This window comes from Mesoplodon mirus (genome assembly GCF_964341445.2).
Source record: "Mesoplodon mirus genome assembly, chromosome: 8".
NCBI classification, from domain to species: Eukaryota; Metazoa; Chordata; class Mammalia; order Artiodactyla; family Ziphiidae; genus Mesoplodon; species Mesoplodon mirus.
This window is the reverse complement of record NC_138984.1, coordinates 52605876-52623665: the sequence shown is the minus strand read 5'-3', so window position 1 is coordinate 52623665 and position 17790 is coordinate 52605876. Positions and strand designations below refer to the sequence as shown.

General features: G+C 37.1%; 1 protein-coding gene across 6 annotated transcripts in view; it reads right to left on the bottom strand.

Moving 5' to 3' along the window:
* Nucleotides 1-17790, bottom strand: part of ACMSD (aminocarboxymuconate semialdehyde decarboxylase) — a 64409-nt gene that overhangs the window by 4964 nt on the left and 41655 nt on the right. For 5 of the 6 annotated variants that reach the window (XM_082631362.1, XM_082631359.1, XM_082631361.1 and 2 more), the window contains one exon: nucleotides 241-339. In XM_082631362.1, the coding sequence (XP_082487488.1) occupies nucleotides 241-339 (99 nt within the window). Of the gene's footprint in view, nucleotides 1-240; nucleotides 340-13640; nucleotides 14987-17790 lie in introns of those variants that run through there. The other variant, XM_082631360.1, reaches the window with a different exon arrangement.

Here is a 17790-nt window from a genome sequence, read left to right as displayed (position 1 = left end):
TTCTTTACCATTTTCTTTCTTGGCTTTATGAACTTAGTTGTACTAGATTGACTTTCAGCATTTTAACTTTCCTTTGCCCTTTAATAGGTCAGCTCTTTCTGGAGATCAAGTAACAGTTCTAGGAATATTAAGCGTAATGATTTCTCTGTTCTTTGCTATCACATAGCAAAGTGCTCTGAAACCAAACACAATTAGAGCAGGAAAATTCAGGAAGAAGATCATGAAGTAAAAGGCACATACCTTTGTTTCTGCATCAAATTCTTCCATGGATTCTATCAGTTTCCCAGGTTCCAGCTCACCTAGTGGAAAGGGGTAATCGGTTCCCAAAATGACTTTATCCTGAAAAAAGAAAAAACACTTTTATCTCTAATTTTGTAGAACATCAAAGAACCTCTTGTAAACTTAATTATATTTACATATTACAAGCACTCCTATGGTAAAATAACAAATTTCTTCCTGATTAATAGAAACAAACTGATCTAAAATTTTTAAGATTTAATGGCTTCAAAACTTATTCTGACATTTTCTCCAGCAGGTGCCGCTATTAGGTCTCTTAAAGCTGCAAATCAACCCCCATCTTCCCTTGTTTTTTTTAAGTAACTGAAATGCAGAATACTCAAATATAAGAAGCAGGCATTTATTTAATAAAACATGTTGATGTCTTCAGATGAAATTAAGGATTCTATATTTCTTAAAATGATGCATTGCAGTTGACCCACACAATTTTTGAAAATATACTGGAGTTTAAAAGGAAAACATAAAAAAAAACACAACTGGATGAAAAGAAAAAAAAGAAACAAAAACCAACCAACCCCCGCAAACAATTACCATCTCTATAAACTAGATTGTTGTTTGCTTTTTAATGATGTAGCTTTGAATCTCTATTTGACACTTTGTACAATAAAGCACACAGGCTTGTCTGTCTACAAATAAGTAAAGCACTATGTCAAGCAATGTGCTAAAATCTAGATTGCTCTGGTCAACAAAACAGAAATGGGGATAGAGAAAGATCAAGATGGCAGAGTAGGAAGATCCTGAGCTCACGTCCTGTCACACCTAAATTACAGCTACTTACAGGCCAACTATCTCTGAGAATGACCTAATGGCTAGCAGAAAAGATTTTTTCCATAACTAAAGATATAAAGAAAGAACCACAACTTGACAAGTAGGGGGGTGGAGACATGGACTGTCAAAGACCCACATTCCTGGCATGGTGACCCATAAGCAGGAGGAAAATCACAACTGTGGAGGTCCTCCCTGAGGATCAAGGGGTCCAACTCCCACACTGAGTTCACCAGCCTGGTGGTCCTGCACTGGGAAGACAAGCACCCAAAATATCTGGCTTTGAAAACTCGTGGGTGTTATGTTTAGGAGAGCTAGAGGCTGGAAACAGACTCCATCCTTAAAGGGCAGGTGCAAAACCTCACTTGCTCCAAGTCCCAGTGCAGAAGCAGCCAAAAAAAAAACAACTTTGTATGGTGACAGATGGTTACTAGACTTTTTGTGGTGATTCATTTGTAATGTATAGAAATATATCGAATCACTATGTTGTATACCTGAAATGAATATAACATTGTAAATCAACTATAATTTTTTAAAAGTACAATGAATAAGAATATGATATATTTTTGTAATGGAATAGTATACAGTGATAAATGAACAAATTTTGGGGAAAAAATAGAAATGTTCCCTCTCAGGAAACTCATAATCTAGTAAGAGAGACATTAATAATCAATAATAAATCCAGCTATCAAAATAAGAACATATTTTCAACCAGAAATTTTACTTCTAGAAAGTATCCCACCCATATGCATGTAATGGAAATACATCAAGGAAGTTAGTTGCAACACTATTGTAGCAGCAAAAGACTATCAAATTATAACATATCTAAAAATAAAAAGGAATGAAGGATATTTGCATATGCTGTAATTAAATAATCACCAAGTTATAAAGAGGAATGATCTTGTACAGCAGAAACTAAAGCAACATTGTAAATCAACTGTACTCCAATAAAAAAATTGATTAATAAGAAAAAAAGACATCTTGTAATTGAGAAAATACAATGTAATAACTGTCATATGGAATTTACTAAAGTTAATTCAAATAGCATATGATATCACTTATATGTGGAATCTAAAAAAATGGTACAAATGAACCTATTTACAAAACAAATTGAGTCACAGATGTAGAAAACAAACTTATGGTTATCAAGGGGGAAAGAGGGGGAAGGGATAAACAGGGAGATTGGGATTGACATATACATACTACTATACATAAAATAATAAGAACCTACTGTGTAGCGCAGGGAACTCTATTCAATACTCTGTAATGGCCTATATGGGAATAGAATCTAAAAAGAATGGATATATGTATATGTATAACTGACTGACTTTGCTGTACAGCAGAAAGTAACATGACATTGTAAATCAACTATACTTCAATTAAAAAATAAATTAATTAAAAAAGAGGAATGATCTTGAAGTTATATCGTGAAGGGGGGAAAACAAAGTCTAGGACAGTGTATCTGCTATGCTCATACTTCTGTTTCTACTAAGGGACCTATAGACACACAAATATATGTTTGTATGTATAAAGTCTATTTCACGAATGGTAGCCAAGAAACAAGTAACATTAGTTGTCTCCACAAATGAAGACTAGGATTCAGGGGTGTAGGAGATCCCCCCTCTTCTTCTTTTGAGATATAATTCACATACCATAAAATTCACCCTTTAAAAGTGTACAGTTCAGTGGGTTTTCATATATTCATGAATTTCTATAATCATTCCCACTATCTAATTCCAGAATATTTTTATCACCCCAAAGTAAACCCCGTACTAATTAGCAGGCACTCCTTGTTACTTCCTTCCAGCCCCTGGAAAACACTAATTTACCTTCTGTAAAGGAGGTCCATGGAATTGCCTCTTCTGAAATTTCATATGAATGGAATCAAACAGTATGTTGCCTTCTTTTCTCTTAGTATATTGTTTTCGAGGTTTATCCATGTTGTAGCCTGAATCAATACTTCATTCCTTTCTGGGCCAAATAATATTCCATTGTATAGATATATCACGTTGTTGTTTATCCATTCATCAGATGATGGACATGTGGGTTGTTTCTACTTTTTGGGTGTGATGATATTGTTTCTCTGAACAATTGTGTACAGAGAAGTTTTTATATGAACACGTTTTCACTTCTCCTGGGTATATACCTAGGAGTGGAGTTGCTGGATCATATGGTAAGTCCATGTTTAACATTTTGAGAAACTATTTTTCACAGTGGCTGTAGCATTCTACATTCCCAACAGCAATGTATGAGGGTCCCAATTTCTCCAAATCCTCACCAACACTTGTCATTATTCATCTTTTTGATGATGGCTATCATGGTGGGTGCAAAGTGGTATCTCACTGTGATTTTGATTTGCATTTCTGTGATGACTAATTACATTGAACATCTTTCCATGTGCTTATTGGCCATTTGTATGTCTTTGGAGAAATATCTATTTATATCCTTTGTGTCTATTCAAGCCCACGTGTTTCCTTTTTATTGTTGAGTTGTAAGAGTTCTGTATATTTTCTGAATACTAGAGACTTATCAGGTGTATGATTTACAACTATTTTCTTCATTCGGTGGGCTGTCTTTTCACTGGTATCTTTTGAAGCACAAATTTTTAAATTTTGATGAGTTTAATCTATTTTTTTTAGTTGCTTGTGGTTTTGGTGTCATATGCAAGAAATTATTGCCTAAAAGGTCACGAAGATTTACAACTATGTTTTCTTCTAAGAGTTTGTAGTTTAAGCTTTTCCCTTTAGGTGTTTGGTCCATTTTGAGTTAACTTTTGTGTATTTTGAGTGTAAAGAAGAGATCCAACTTTATTATTATTATTTTTTTGTATGTGGATATTCAGTTATCCCACTCTAATACATTGAAGAGATTATTCTTTCTTCATTGAATTGTATTGGTACCTTTGTTCAAAATAAGTTATCTTTATGTCTGTCCTTGAGCCACTACCACACGGTTTTGATTACTGTATGTATCTGTGTAGAAAATTTTGAAATTGGGACTGTGAGTCCTCCAATTTTGTTCTTCTTTTTCAAAATCATTTTGGCCATTCTGGGTCCCTTGCATTTCCATATGAATTTTAGGATCAGCTTGTCAATTCCTGCAAAAATAAAAAAACAAACAAGAAAACCCTGGATTTTTGATAGGGATTGCATTGAATCTGTAGATCAATGTGAGAAGTATTGCCATTTAACAATATTAAATTTTCCAACCAATGAACATGGGATGTCTTTTATTTATTTAGGTCTTCTTTAATTTTCTTCAACAATGTTTTGTAATTTAGTGTCCAAATCTTACACTTCTTTAGTTGAATTTACTCCCAAGTATTTTATTCTTCTTGATGCCATTGTAAATGGAATTGTCTCCTCAATTTCATTTATGGATTATTCAATGCTAGTATATAGAAATACAGGTAATTTTTGTATATTTATCTTGTATGTGTTGTATATATTTTGTATATTTATCCTACAACCTTACTGAATCTGTTTATTAGCCCTGATGGTTTATTTGTGGATTCTCTAGGATTTTGTGTATACAGGGTCATGTCATCTGCAAATAATTTTGCTTCTTCCTTTCCAATTTTTATGCCTTTTATTTATTTTTCTTGCTTAATTTCCCTGGCTACAATCTCCAGTACAATGCTGAATATAAGTGGTAAGAGTAGAACCTTTCAGTCTTTACCATTAGGCACGATATTAGTTGTGGGTTTTTCATAGATGTTCTTTATCAGGTTGAGGAAGTTCCTTTATACTCCTTTTTGAGTGTTTTCATCGCGAAAGACTATCAGTTTGTCAAGTGCTTTTCCTGCATTTATTGAGATGATCATGTAGTTTTTGTCCTTTATTAATATGGTGTATTGACTGATTTTTGTGTGTTGAAACAGTCTTGCATCTGTGGGATAAATCTCAATTGATCATGGTGTATAATTCTTATTATGTGTTGCTAGATTCAGTTTAATAAATATTGTTGAGGAAATTCACATCTGTATTCATAAGGGATATTGGTGTGTAGTTTTCTTGTGATTTATTTTTCTGGTTTTGGAGTATGCTGGCCTCATAGAATAAACAAAGAAGTGTTGCTTTCTTTTGTACTTTTTTGAAGAGTTTGTGAAGGATTGGTTGTAATTCTTTTTTTAAAATTTGATACAATTCAGCAGTAAAGCCATCTAGTCCTGGGCTTTTCTTTGTGGAAGTTTTAAAATCACTGATTCAATCTCTTTACTTATTATAGGTTTATTCAGATTTTCTATTTCTTCTTGAGTCAGTTTCTGTAGTCTTTCTAGGAATTTCTTCATTTCATTTAGGTTATCAAATTCGTTAGCACACAGTTGCTTATATTTTTTCTTATAATCCTTTTTATTTCTGTAAGTTTTCTAATAATACCCTCCTCTTTCATTTCTAATTTTAACAATTGAATCTTCTCTCTTTATTTCTTGGTCAGTCTAGTTAAAGGTTTGCTAATTTTGTTGATCTTCTCAAAGACCCAAGTTTTGATTTTATTGATTTTCTTATTGTTTTTCTATTCTCTGTTTCTTTTATAACTGCTTTAGTATCTTCTATTTCCTTTCTTATGCTTGTTTTGGGTTTAGCTTACTCTTCTTTTTCTAGTTTCTTAAGGTGGACATATAGGCTATTGATTTGAGATCTTTCTTCTTTTTCAATATAGGCATTTTAGAGCTATAAATTTCCTACTAAGCCCTGCTTTAGCTGCATCTCATGAGTTTTGGAAAGTTTTGTTTTATATTATATTTGTATTAAATATTCTCTAATTTCTGTTGTGATTTCTTCTCTGTCTAGTGTCATTTCATTTCAGTCTGAAGGACATCCTCTAGCATTTCTTGTATGGCAAGTCTACTAGCATTGAATTCTCTTGGCTTTTGTTTATTTGAGAATATCTTCGTTTCTCCTCATTCTTGGAGGATAGTTTGGCTGGATATAGAGTTTTTTGTTTGTTTGTTTGTTTTTATAAATTTATTTATTTATTTTTGGCTGCATTGGGTCTTCGTTGCTGTGTATGGGCTTTCTCTAGTTGCAGCGAGCGGGGGCTACTCTTTGTTGCATTGCGCGGGCTTCTCACCGCGGTGGCTTCTCTTGTTGTGGAGCACGGGCTCTAGGCGCACGGGCTTCAGTAGTTGTGGCTCGCGGGCTCTAGAGCTCAGGCTCAGTAGTTGTGGTGCAGGGGCTTAGTTGCTCCGCGGCATGTGGGATCTTCCCGGATCAGGACTCGAACCTGTGTCCCCTGCATTGGCAGGCAGATTCTTAACCACTGCACCACCAGGGAAGCCCTGGATATAGAGGTTTTGATGTACAGGTTTGTGTGTGTGCGTGAGCTTTAAATATGTCTTCTACTGCCTACTGGCCTCCATAGTTTTTGCTGAGGGCTAAGGCTAGAGCCATAGGGAACATCAACACTGGGGGTGGAGTGCTTGCAGGAATGCAAGACAGAGGGAGAATGTCCACAGGCAGAGAGAGCTAGTGAGGCAGAGAAGGAGAGACAGAAAAAATGTGGTATTAGAAAAAAATGCAATGAGATATTTGAAGGAGAAAGTGTTTAATAAGTAATGCTTTAGAAGAGGATGAAAAAGATAAGGACTAAAGAGTCTCTGTTGGATTTGGCAGCCTTATTAAGTGCACTTTCAGTGGAGTGATGGAGAGAAAAACAGATGCACAGGATGAAAAAGTAGATGAATGGTGAAAAAAAATGTTAAGTGTTGTCTACACATATCTCTTAGCTTGGGTTTTTCTCATCTTTGATTATCACTCTATTTGTGCCGCTTGGGCAGTCTCATCCATAAACAAAGATCTAGCTCCTAAGCCTCAAGTCCTGGGTATATGGCTGCCTGCTGGACACTTCTACTTGGCTGCCTTACAGGCAGTTAAAACGCAGCATGTTATCTAATGTTGAAGTCCTCATCTTCATATTTATGCAACATCATGTTCATTCTCATTCTCTTGTTCTCACTTTTGCATTCTCTTACTCTCCTCCCTCACCCCCTCACATCCCATCCACTTGCTCTCTGGATATCTTTTTTTACTCCTGTTTGTCCCCTGGAAGCTGACCTGTCTGTACTGTACAACAGGCTCCCTTGACCTCAGGTTTCTAGTTGGGTTTAACTAATGGGCAACATAGGCAGGAGATTAGAGAATGGAGGAAAGCGTTTATGCCCCAGATCCCTCCCTTTGGAGTCATCAACTTGGCTCCAACTAAAAATCTTGGCTCCTGTTAGCAGACCCTTTTCACAGAGCCCTCTCTGTCTTTTGGCCTGGAATGGTAATGGAGCTTTCCATACTGTTGTAAATAATCCATTTATTAATTTTTTCTCTAGTTTTCTCAATTCAGGTATGCCATCTTATTTTCTGCTGGAATCCTGAATGAGTCACACTGTGTTCCAGTTATACCAGAATCTTTATAGTGTTCTCACTTTACTAGGTTTATCCTCTGGTTGGAATGTCCTATCCAGCCCCAAACTCCTATTTTTAATTGGTTAATTGATTAATTAATGTGGTGGACAACTTTTTATTTTGACAGAATTTCAAATGATTAGACAGATAGAAATGTTGCAAGCTAATTCAGGGATCTGCCATATAACCTTTACCCAGATTCACCAATTGTTTATATTTTGCCCCCTTTATTATTTTCTCTGTATAGATATTTGTGTATCTATACAGAAACATACATTTTTCTGAACTGTATGCAAGTTGGAGACATTACGGCCCCTTACTCCTAAATAAATTAGAGTTTATTCCTAAGAAAAAAGATGTTTTCTTATATAACCATAGTACAGTTCTTAAAATCAGAAAATTTATAAGTTGCTATATATATAAAAACATTATATCAATGTTATTATATATATATACACACACACACATATATATATATATATACACACACACATATATATAATATCACCAGTCCATACTCAAACTTTGTCAGTTATCCCAACAGTGTGCTTCATAGCTAGTTATTTTTTCCTGGTCCAAGATCCAGTTGATAATCACATTAAATTTAGTTATCACGTCTCTGAAGTTTCCTTTAATTTGGAACAGGTAATCTTTTTTTTTTTTTTTGGTCACTCTTGACTTAGATATTTTTGAAAAAGACTACAGCCCAGTTATTTTACAGAATGTCTCTCTATTCTATTTTATAGAATTTTATAGAATGTCAGTTTGTGTTTTTTTGATCTTTCCTCATGATTACATACAAATTATGCATTTGGGGTAGACATTTTACAGAAGTGATGTTGTGTCTTTTTCACTGCATCATATCAGGGGTACATGTTACCAGTTTGCCCCAGTATTGGTGATGTTTGATCATTTAGTTAAGTTGGGACCCACCAGGTTTCTTTCCTCTAAAGGCTATTTTTTCCTTCATGATTAATAAGTAATTCGTGGGGAGACACTTTAAGATCACATAAATATCTTGTTCCTTATCAAACTTTCACCCACTGGTTTTATCATTCAATAATGATTTTCTTACTCTTTTTTCTATACTAACTATAAAAAAGAGATTGTATCGTATATACATATACATTTATGTATATAATTATATATGTTCATTTGTTTATTCATATATATATAGTATATCTATTTATATCATTCTAGACTTTATTCAATGGATTTAATCTATTAACTATCATTGTTTATTTTGATGACCAGATCATCTCAGATTTGATCCGTGTGAACTCCTTCAACTTGACTCCTGTGTCCTTGTGCTTTTTCTTTAATTTTTTTTGCGGTACACGGGCCTCTCACTGTTGTGGCCTCTCCCGTTGGGGGGCACAGGCTCCGGACGCGCAGGCTCAGCGGCCATGGCTCACGGGCCCAGCCACTCCGTGGCATGTGGGATCTTCCCGGACCGGGGCATGAACCCGTGTCCCCTGCATTGGCAGGCTGACTCTCAACCACTGTGCCACCAGGGAAGCCCTGTCCTTGTGCTTTTTCCGCACGATTTTTTGAGTACTTCCTTACTCTCAGGCACAAAAAGTTGTTCCATCTCATTTTGTGCTTTCACTGCCCTGGAATCAGCCTTTTCTCTAAGCAACCCAGCTTCCTTGTAGTAGAAGGTATCTAGAAACCAAGATTTGGGCACTAGGTATGACAATTATTGCTGATGGGGAACTGTATGTGTGTGTGTCTCTCTTGTCTTATTTCTGTTCTTTGATTTTGGCTCTTACCTCTATTTTTTATTTCTTTCTGTCTGCTTACTTTTTTAGTTTACTTTTCTCTCCTTCTAGTTTCTTAAAGTGGAATCATAAATCACTGATTATACACATTTCTTCTTTTTCTAATAGAAGCATTTAAACCTATACTTTTTTTTTTCTTCTTTGCGGCACGCGGGCCTCCCACCGCCGTGGCCTCCGCGGGCCTCTCACCGTTGTGGCCTCTCCCGCCGCGAAGCACAGGCTCCGGACGCGCAGGCCCAGCGGCCACGGCCCACGGGCCCAGCCGCTCCGCAGCACGTGGGATCCTCCCGGACCGGGGCACGAACCCGCGCCCCCCGCATTGGCAGGCGGACCCCCAACCGCTGCGCCACCAGGGAAGCCCAAACCTATACTTTTTTATTGAGGTATAATTGACATAGCATATTATATTAGTTTCAGCTGTATAACATAATGATTTGATATTTGTATATGCTGCGAAATGATCACCACAAGTCTAGTCAACATCTGTCACCAAACATAGCTTAGCATTCTTGATAAAATACTTGAGCAATTTTTTGATAGACTTTAATGAGCTTAACAGCCCCTCCTAGGAAACCCACTCAATTGACTATTAGTCTTGAAACTAGTCTAAGAACTTTAACCAATAATGCAAAAAGGCTAATCGTCCTTAGCTAGATAGTCATCTCCTTCTTTTTTAAAATCCAGTCTAACAATAATTGTCTAACCATTTTTCCCCATAAAATGTCTCTGCCAAGATAAAATCTTTGAATTGGGCTCCTCAGAAAGCCTCTTTGTTTGAAATAAAACTGTGACCTATGCTTACAATCAATCAGAGAGTGGCTTTGTGTGTCGAAGGAATGAAGCCTTGAATGTACAAAAGAGGAAAGTCTGATTGTTACTAGGCCTGAAATATTAAATGTATAAATGCTCTCAATTTGAGCTGAGGATAAATGACACTTTGATTTCTACTAGAAAAAAAAGGATTTTCCTAGGTTTTATGAATACATTTACATGAAATAATGTGGGGAAGTATATAATAAAATTTAGAGGAAGGCCATGATAGACTCACAACTCTATCTCTAGATTCCTGTATTCATGTACTGTATTAAAACCAAGCAAATACACCTGCTGGTAGAAGCCCTAAAGACCCAAAGTTATGTCTCCTCACATCTGTGCCAACAGCTGATCTCGTTCTGAACTGCCTGCTTGGTATTCACTGGAGGTTCATTTGTCCTTATTTCTACTCCTCTTGCTAAAAGTTGTTTACAATTCCAAAACACAACATAATTTTAAAAAGTCCCATGCTTATATTACATTTGTAAATCACATTAACATGAAATTGAAATCTAGAAAATAATTTTTCTTTCTAGTCAGGAATTCTTCCATTCCCAGTATTATGGCCTTCTCAGATATAAATACATTTTAAGTGGGGAGGGGTCTGTTCTGTTCTAATGAGAAGAAAGCAAACGATTTTAAAGCCGAAATGAAAACCACTCCTCTGCAATTCGTTCTTCCTGGTTAAGACACTTCCCTGTTCTGCCTAACTTGAGTTTGAAAGCCTATTGTAGAACACCAAACTTATAGTGTGGCAGTATTTAATTATTATTTAATAGCTACTGTTCACAACTCCTCTCCATAGGAGGTTAATTATCCACTTGTGATAATCTGGTTTGTAAATTTTTCATACCTGTTATCTATCTATATACCTTTTATTGATATCTTCTGATAAACTTTTGACCATTTCTAACTTGCTAGTGATTTCTTAAAGGAGAGGGAAGTAGGCATAAAAAACCTGGAAGTGAAGTTCTTGTTAACTGCATTTCTTGTTCAGAGAAGGGATAGTAGCAGGGAAAGGGTGGGGAGAAGAGATTCCTTAAGAGGCAAACGGTCCTATAGGATGAAGGTCACATACTCCATCACTTGATAGCAGTCCCTACTTGATAAATGCTTAATAAACACTTCTTGAGTTAAAAAAAATTTTTTTTAATAAATTTATTTTTATTTACTTATTTTTGGCTGCATTGGGTCTTTGTTGATGCGTGCGGGCTTTCTCTAGTTGCGGCGAGCGGGGCCTACTCTTCGTTTCGGTGCACAGGCTTCTCATTGTGGTGGCTTCTCTTGTTCTGGAGCACAGGCTCTAGGCACGCGGGCTTCAGTAGCTGTGGCACACAGGCTCAGTAGTTGGGGCTCGCAGGCTCTAGAGTGCAGGCCCAGTATTTGTGGCACACGGACTTAGCTGCTCCGCGGCATGTTGGATCTTCCTAGACCAGGGCTCAAACCTGTGTCCCCTGCATTGGCGGGCGGATTCTTAACCACTGCGCCACCAGGGAAGTCCTAAAAATACTTTTTGTATTGCTATTTCTACCACCTGTTATAACTGCAAATTGATTGTGATTTAAATGGATGCAGAGTCCTGGTTAAGGAAGCATAGCATATGGCCTTGGATGACTGTTGCCTCATTTCCCACTGATCCAAGCTCTCTGGTATACCCAAGACTCTTGTGACATCTCAGGCTCCCAAGTAGCATACCTGTTCCTGGCCTCCCAAAAGCTAGAACTTTCTTCCTTCTTCTTCCTTCTTGTCTGTGATCCAGGATTCTGTTCCCTTGGGATTGACCATAATCATGAACCAATTTTTAAGGACATCTGTGCTACTGTAATATTTGACAACATCTACATTTTAGTAGGACCTTTCTAAAGACTCTATTAAACCCAAAGGAATAATTCTAATGGTAGGCATTTTAGGTAGTGTGGCTGCCTCTTCTAGGGTCCTAAAATTGTACCTTTTCAGCAGCCACTGGCTTCCTTTATTAGGCAGGAAAGCAGTGGATAATCCTGATTGATTTCTCCACACCAACACTGCCCCAGTGTGCATTTTCCTTCCCAAAGCCAGTTGCACACACTCCCTATGAAGTCAAAGACTTACTGAGCTGATAATAATAGTAATTAATATTCCTGCCAGGGAAAAGAAATAAACTGCTCATCTGCTGGGATGCATTAACTTTTTCACATTTTCAGGGAATGTTGCAAGCACTGAAAGATGGGGCTTAATGAAGAAACTTGAATAGTGGAAGAGAATTCATTTGTCTGCTGGAAAAGGAACGATTAACTATCTTCTCATTTAGCATATTTCATTAGTAGCATTTTGCAGTAAATATAACACACCTCTGTTATAACATAGTTTATTACAAAACTTCTAGTATATCAAGGATTCAGTTTGTTCCCTGAGACATAATTTCCTCGCTAAGGAGCCTGATTTAATTCAATCAGTACAGGGTAAGATTAGTCTTATACCCACAAGATCATTACATAAGTTACAAATTTTAACTTAACACCTACTGTGCATAAAGCACTAACATTTGTACAGTCCTTTGGCATCGTGTTTTATTAGCCTCTCCCATCAACTTTGTCTGGTTATCATCTCCATTTTACAGTTGAGGAAACTGAGGCTGAGAGGGTAAGTGACTTGATATTTATTAAAGGTCACCCAGCTAACAAGCAGTAGAGCCAGGACTTGAACTCTTTCTCACATCCCACAACTTCGTGAGAATGTAGTAAGTTATGTTCTTGTTCTCAGGAATCTTACAGGCATCAAAAAGGGTTCCACTCTGTTGAGGACTGCAGCACACAGAAAACATCACTTAACCAGAATACTTACAGACAGAAGTGTTAAAATACATTTAAATTTCAAGTCAGGGTGGAAATACTTAAAATTCACAGGGTATACTCCACTGCCCCCACTAGCCCTAGGCATAATCAAATCTTTGGTGTTAAAGGACCTTTTCATTGCTTCCAGATCATGTTAACCCTTTAGAATTGCTGAATAGAGCAGTCCTGAATGTTAAAGAGGTAGATGGCCTGGAAAAGGAATGGAGAAAAACTTTGGCTTTTGGGCCTGACCAGTCTCTAGTTTAGGTTCATTTTCTAACCCACAGATCAAATGCCCAAGACAAGATCACATGTATGCCTACTGTAAAAATTGGGGCATAAAATGTCCCAAAATAACATTGTTACTTCTAAAAGTGAACAATTTATTTTACTCTAAGATAAAATACTTTCTATTTTGTGGAACAGGTGTTTCTGGTTTCTCTTTTAAAAATAAAAGAACATATGAATAGATATTTTGGTTTGAGTGGTTGAAAGTCTATCTTGCAGAGAAAGGCCTCTTCATTTTTTAAAAAAATTGAGGTGAAATTCACATAACATAAAAATTAACCATCGTAGGGCCTCCCTGGTGGCGCAGCGGTTGAGAGTCAGCCTGCCGATGCAGGGGACATGGGTTCGTGCCCCGGTCCGGGAAGATCCCACATGCCATGGAGCGGCTAGGCCCGTGAGCCATGGCCGCTGAGCCTGCGCGTCTGGAGCCTGTGCTCTGCAACGGGAGAGGCCCCAACAGTGAGAGGCCCGTGTACCGCAAAAAAAAAAAAAAAAAAAAATTAACCATTGTAAAGTGTATACTGTGGTGACATTTAGTACATTCACAGAGTTGTGCAGCCATCACCTCTATCTTGTTCTAAGACATTTTCACACTCTCAGAGGAGACCTTATGCACATTAAGAAGTCACTCTCCATTCCCACCCACCCCCTGGCAACCACTATTCTGCTTCGTGTTTCTGTGGGTTTATCTATACTAGATTTTTCATACAAATGGAGTCATACAGTACATGACCTTTATGTCTGACTTCTTTCACTTAACATGTTTTCAAGGTCCATTCATGTTATAGTGTGTATCAGTATATCATTTCTTTTTATGGCTGAATATAATATTCCATTGTATGGATATACAACATTTTGTTTATTCATCCATCTGTTGATGGACATTTGGGTTGTTTCTACCTTTTGGCTATTGCAAATAATGCTGTTATGAACATTTGTGTACAAGCATTTGCTTGAAAACCTGTTTTCAATTCTTTGGGGTATAGACACAGGAGTGGCATTGTTGGGACGTGCTAATTCTATGGTTAACTTTTTATAGATTTGCCAAACTGTTTTCCACAGCAGCTGTACCATTTTATATTCCAACCAGCAATGTACAAGAGTTCCAGTATCTTCACATTCTTGTCAACATTTTCCACTTTTTAAAAAAAATTATAGTCATCTTGGTAAGGATGAATTGGTATCTCATTGTGGTTTTGATTTGCCTTTTCCTAATGACCAGTGACTCTGAACATCTTTACAAGTGCTTGTTAGCTATTCATATAGAGTACTTTATATATTTGGATACAAGTCCCTTATCAGGTATATGACCCTCTAGTGAATTTTTCATTAAAGTTATTGTACTTTTCAGGTCTAGAATTTTTACTTGGCTTCATATTATAATTTCTATATGTTTATTGATAGTCTCTTTTGGTTCAGTCATTGTTCTCCTGGTTCCCTTTAGTTCTTAGTCTATGATTTTCTTTATTTCTTTGATCATATTTAAGGCTGTTGATTTAAAGTCATTGTCTAGTAAGTCCAATGTTTTTCCAGTGACAGTTTCTGTTAATTTCTTTTTTTCATGGGAATGAGCTGTACTTTCTTTTTTCTTTGCATGCCTCAGTTTTTTTTGTTGAAAACTAGAAATTTTGAATAGTATAATGTGGTAACTTTGGTAATCAGATTCTTCCTTCTCTGGGTTTGTTCTTGTTCCTTTGTGTGCTTTGTATTTGCTTCTTTAGTGACTTTTCCAAACTGTTTTTAAAGACTTATTCTTTGTTGTATATGCTCTCTGCAGTCTGTCCCTTAAGCTTGTGGTCAGCTCATGTTTTGATAAGATGTCCTTAAATGCCTAGAGCAAAAAGAGAACCAAAAAAAGACAAGGGAAAAAACCTCTCTCAGTCTTGGTCTTCGCAGATTGGCTCTGTGCTGGGCCTTCCTCTAACGCTTGGCCAGGCCATTTACAACTCCACCCTAGCAGTCACACCCTGCTGATACTGAGCCTAAAGATCAGAGAGAGATTAAAGCTTAGGTTCCTGTCATGTCTTTTCTGAGCATGTGTCCTGCTCTTGGCATGTGCTTGGGTTTCTAGACTCTTCCCTCTTTCTATCTTGTTCCCTCTTCACTTTTGATTAAATTGCCATAGAAGATCCAAGCCTTATTTTTCATCATTGCTTCAGAAGGAGACACATTTTGTTTGTTGTGAGCTTTAATTTAGTAGAATTTTTCCCCTTTATCTCAGGTTTGCAGTGATTGTATAATTCTGAGGTTCTGACATTTCAAGATGAAGGAAAAATCTTGCAAATTGATTGATGCTGTCACAGTTGTTCTCACTGTAGTTTCGTTCTTGAGAGTCTGTATGTACCTTTGTCAAATGCTTTTATTGCGCACTTACTGTGGGACTGGAATTGTGTTATATACTTTATGTGGTTATCTTATTTAACGCTGTCTATAACCCCAAGAGTTAGGTACTATTATTATCTGTATTTTGTTGATAAGGAAACAAGTTTAGAGAGATCAAATAATTTACTCATATCTCTCACAGCTATGACTATGTTGTATAGCATTAAACTCTTAAGCATCATTTACTGTTTGCTTCACAAGAATGGGATTTCTAGGACTTCTTTTTTCCACTTTATCTTCATTTCTGTTTTTATTTCTACTCTTAATTGTATTATCATTTTTTACCACATTTCTCAGGCATGCAGAAACAAATCAACAAACTAACAGAAACCACTGAAAAGTACAAACTACAAACAAAAGACTAACAGCAGTAGTGAATTCAATTTGGAATAGAATGCTATGTGTGAATAACATAGGGATAGTCCTGTAGTTCCTCCATTTCTAGAAGAAAATTCTAATGATACTTGGTTGTGGATAAGCTTGGATATTTAGAAACTTAGGAAACAGACACTCTCATTAAAAGAGTTTATTTACTGCAGTGCTTATAAGCTATTAAAAACAATTTTAATGCCTCAAATGGTGTTTCTAATAATGACAAGGCAGTATGTCAAAGATGTGTATTTGAACAAAATTGTTTCATGAAATGTAAATGTGGAAAAGTAATATTTATAAACTAAGTTATGTGATTTTAGATGTTCTAGTTGAATTAATAGATTAACTTTTAGAAGTAGAAAAAGGGTGGTCCAGTGGTTAGGATGCCACACTTTCACTGCCCAGGGCATGGGTTCAATCCCTGGTCGGGGAGCTGGGATCCCACAAGCCGTGAGGCGTGACAAAAAAAAAAAAGTAGAAAAAAAAAATCTTAAGACTCTGAAGATGTGCATAGCATCTCTCTTCCTTCCACCTTCAACCCAAGCCAGAGAGAGGACTAGAATATCCTTTAACTTCTGAAAATATAGCCAGACCCCTTCTATTGCTGTAGTTTCTGCTGACCTCTAATTGCCTATAACCATGAAAATGACTTCAGGGAGCTGGAAGCTGGGCCATAGGTGGATGGAATATAGGTAAGATAAATTTTGTTAGAGAAAAGGAGGAAAGCTCAAGACCAGTATTAATACCTGCACGCAAACGGGTCTTTCAGTTGTCCATGATGACCTAAGGAGCTTACCCCAGAATGTAAATCAATGCATTGCTTCCTTTACTGAAAAAGTCTTGCTATTAGAAACAAAAGTCAAGGGACTTCCCTGGTGGCGCAGTGGTTGAGAATCTGCCTGCCAATACAGCAGACACAGGTTCGAGCCCTCGTCTGGGAAGATCCCATATGCCGCGGAGCAACTGGGCCCATGAGCCACAATTACTGAGCCTGCACGTCTGGAGCCTGTGCTCCGCAACAAGAGAGGCTGCGATAGTGAGAGGCCCGTGCACTGCGATGAAGAGTGGCCCCCGCTTGCCACAACTAGAGAAATCCCTCGCACAGAAACGAAGACCCAACACAGCCATAAATAAATAAATAAATAAATAAATAAGTAAGTAAGTAAGTAAGTAAGTAAGTAAATAAGTAAGTAAGTAAGTAAATAAGTAAGTAAGTAAGTAAGTAAGTAAGTAAGTAAGTAAATAAATAAATAACCAACCAACCAACCAACCAACCAACCAACCAACCAAAAGTCAGTTAAACTAAATGGTGTCTTTAGTGACTCAGTTTGCATTCTGGCACAAGTTCCTTCTCTCATCATGGGCTGGTAACAAACTCTTTGTGGACTGGTATTGGTCTGAGGATCACAATTTGAAACCCCATTAAAAAGACGGTAAAGTGCGTTTTGAAGAGCATATAGCCACGAGGACAAAGAGAACAGGATAGAAGAACTAAGAAGAAAACTTCAGAAACTGGAAAGCAGTTGGATAATAGTAACTAACTTTAGAAGACTAAGAAAGAACTTCTTAGCTAGTATGAGATAAGCCAAAAAGTAACCTGGCTTATATCACCAAGCCCCCAAATATATGTAATTGATAGCACCAGGTGCCTCTGGAAGAAGAGACAAAGAACTAGCAACAGGAGGATTCATTGTAAGCCTGTTTCAGAAGCAGTTAGACCCTAGATCACCTCCCTAAGTCCAGTGTCTGCTTTCCCCTCATCCTGGCAAAAGACTGGTCATTTAGTCTCAAAAGGGGGTGAAAGGGTCAGAGAGTCTCTGAACTGGGAGATATCAGGCACAGTTGAGAGTGTGGAATGTTCTGAAAGCAAAAGGTTAATGA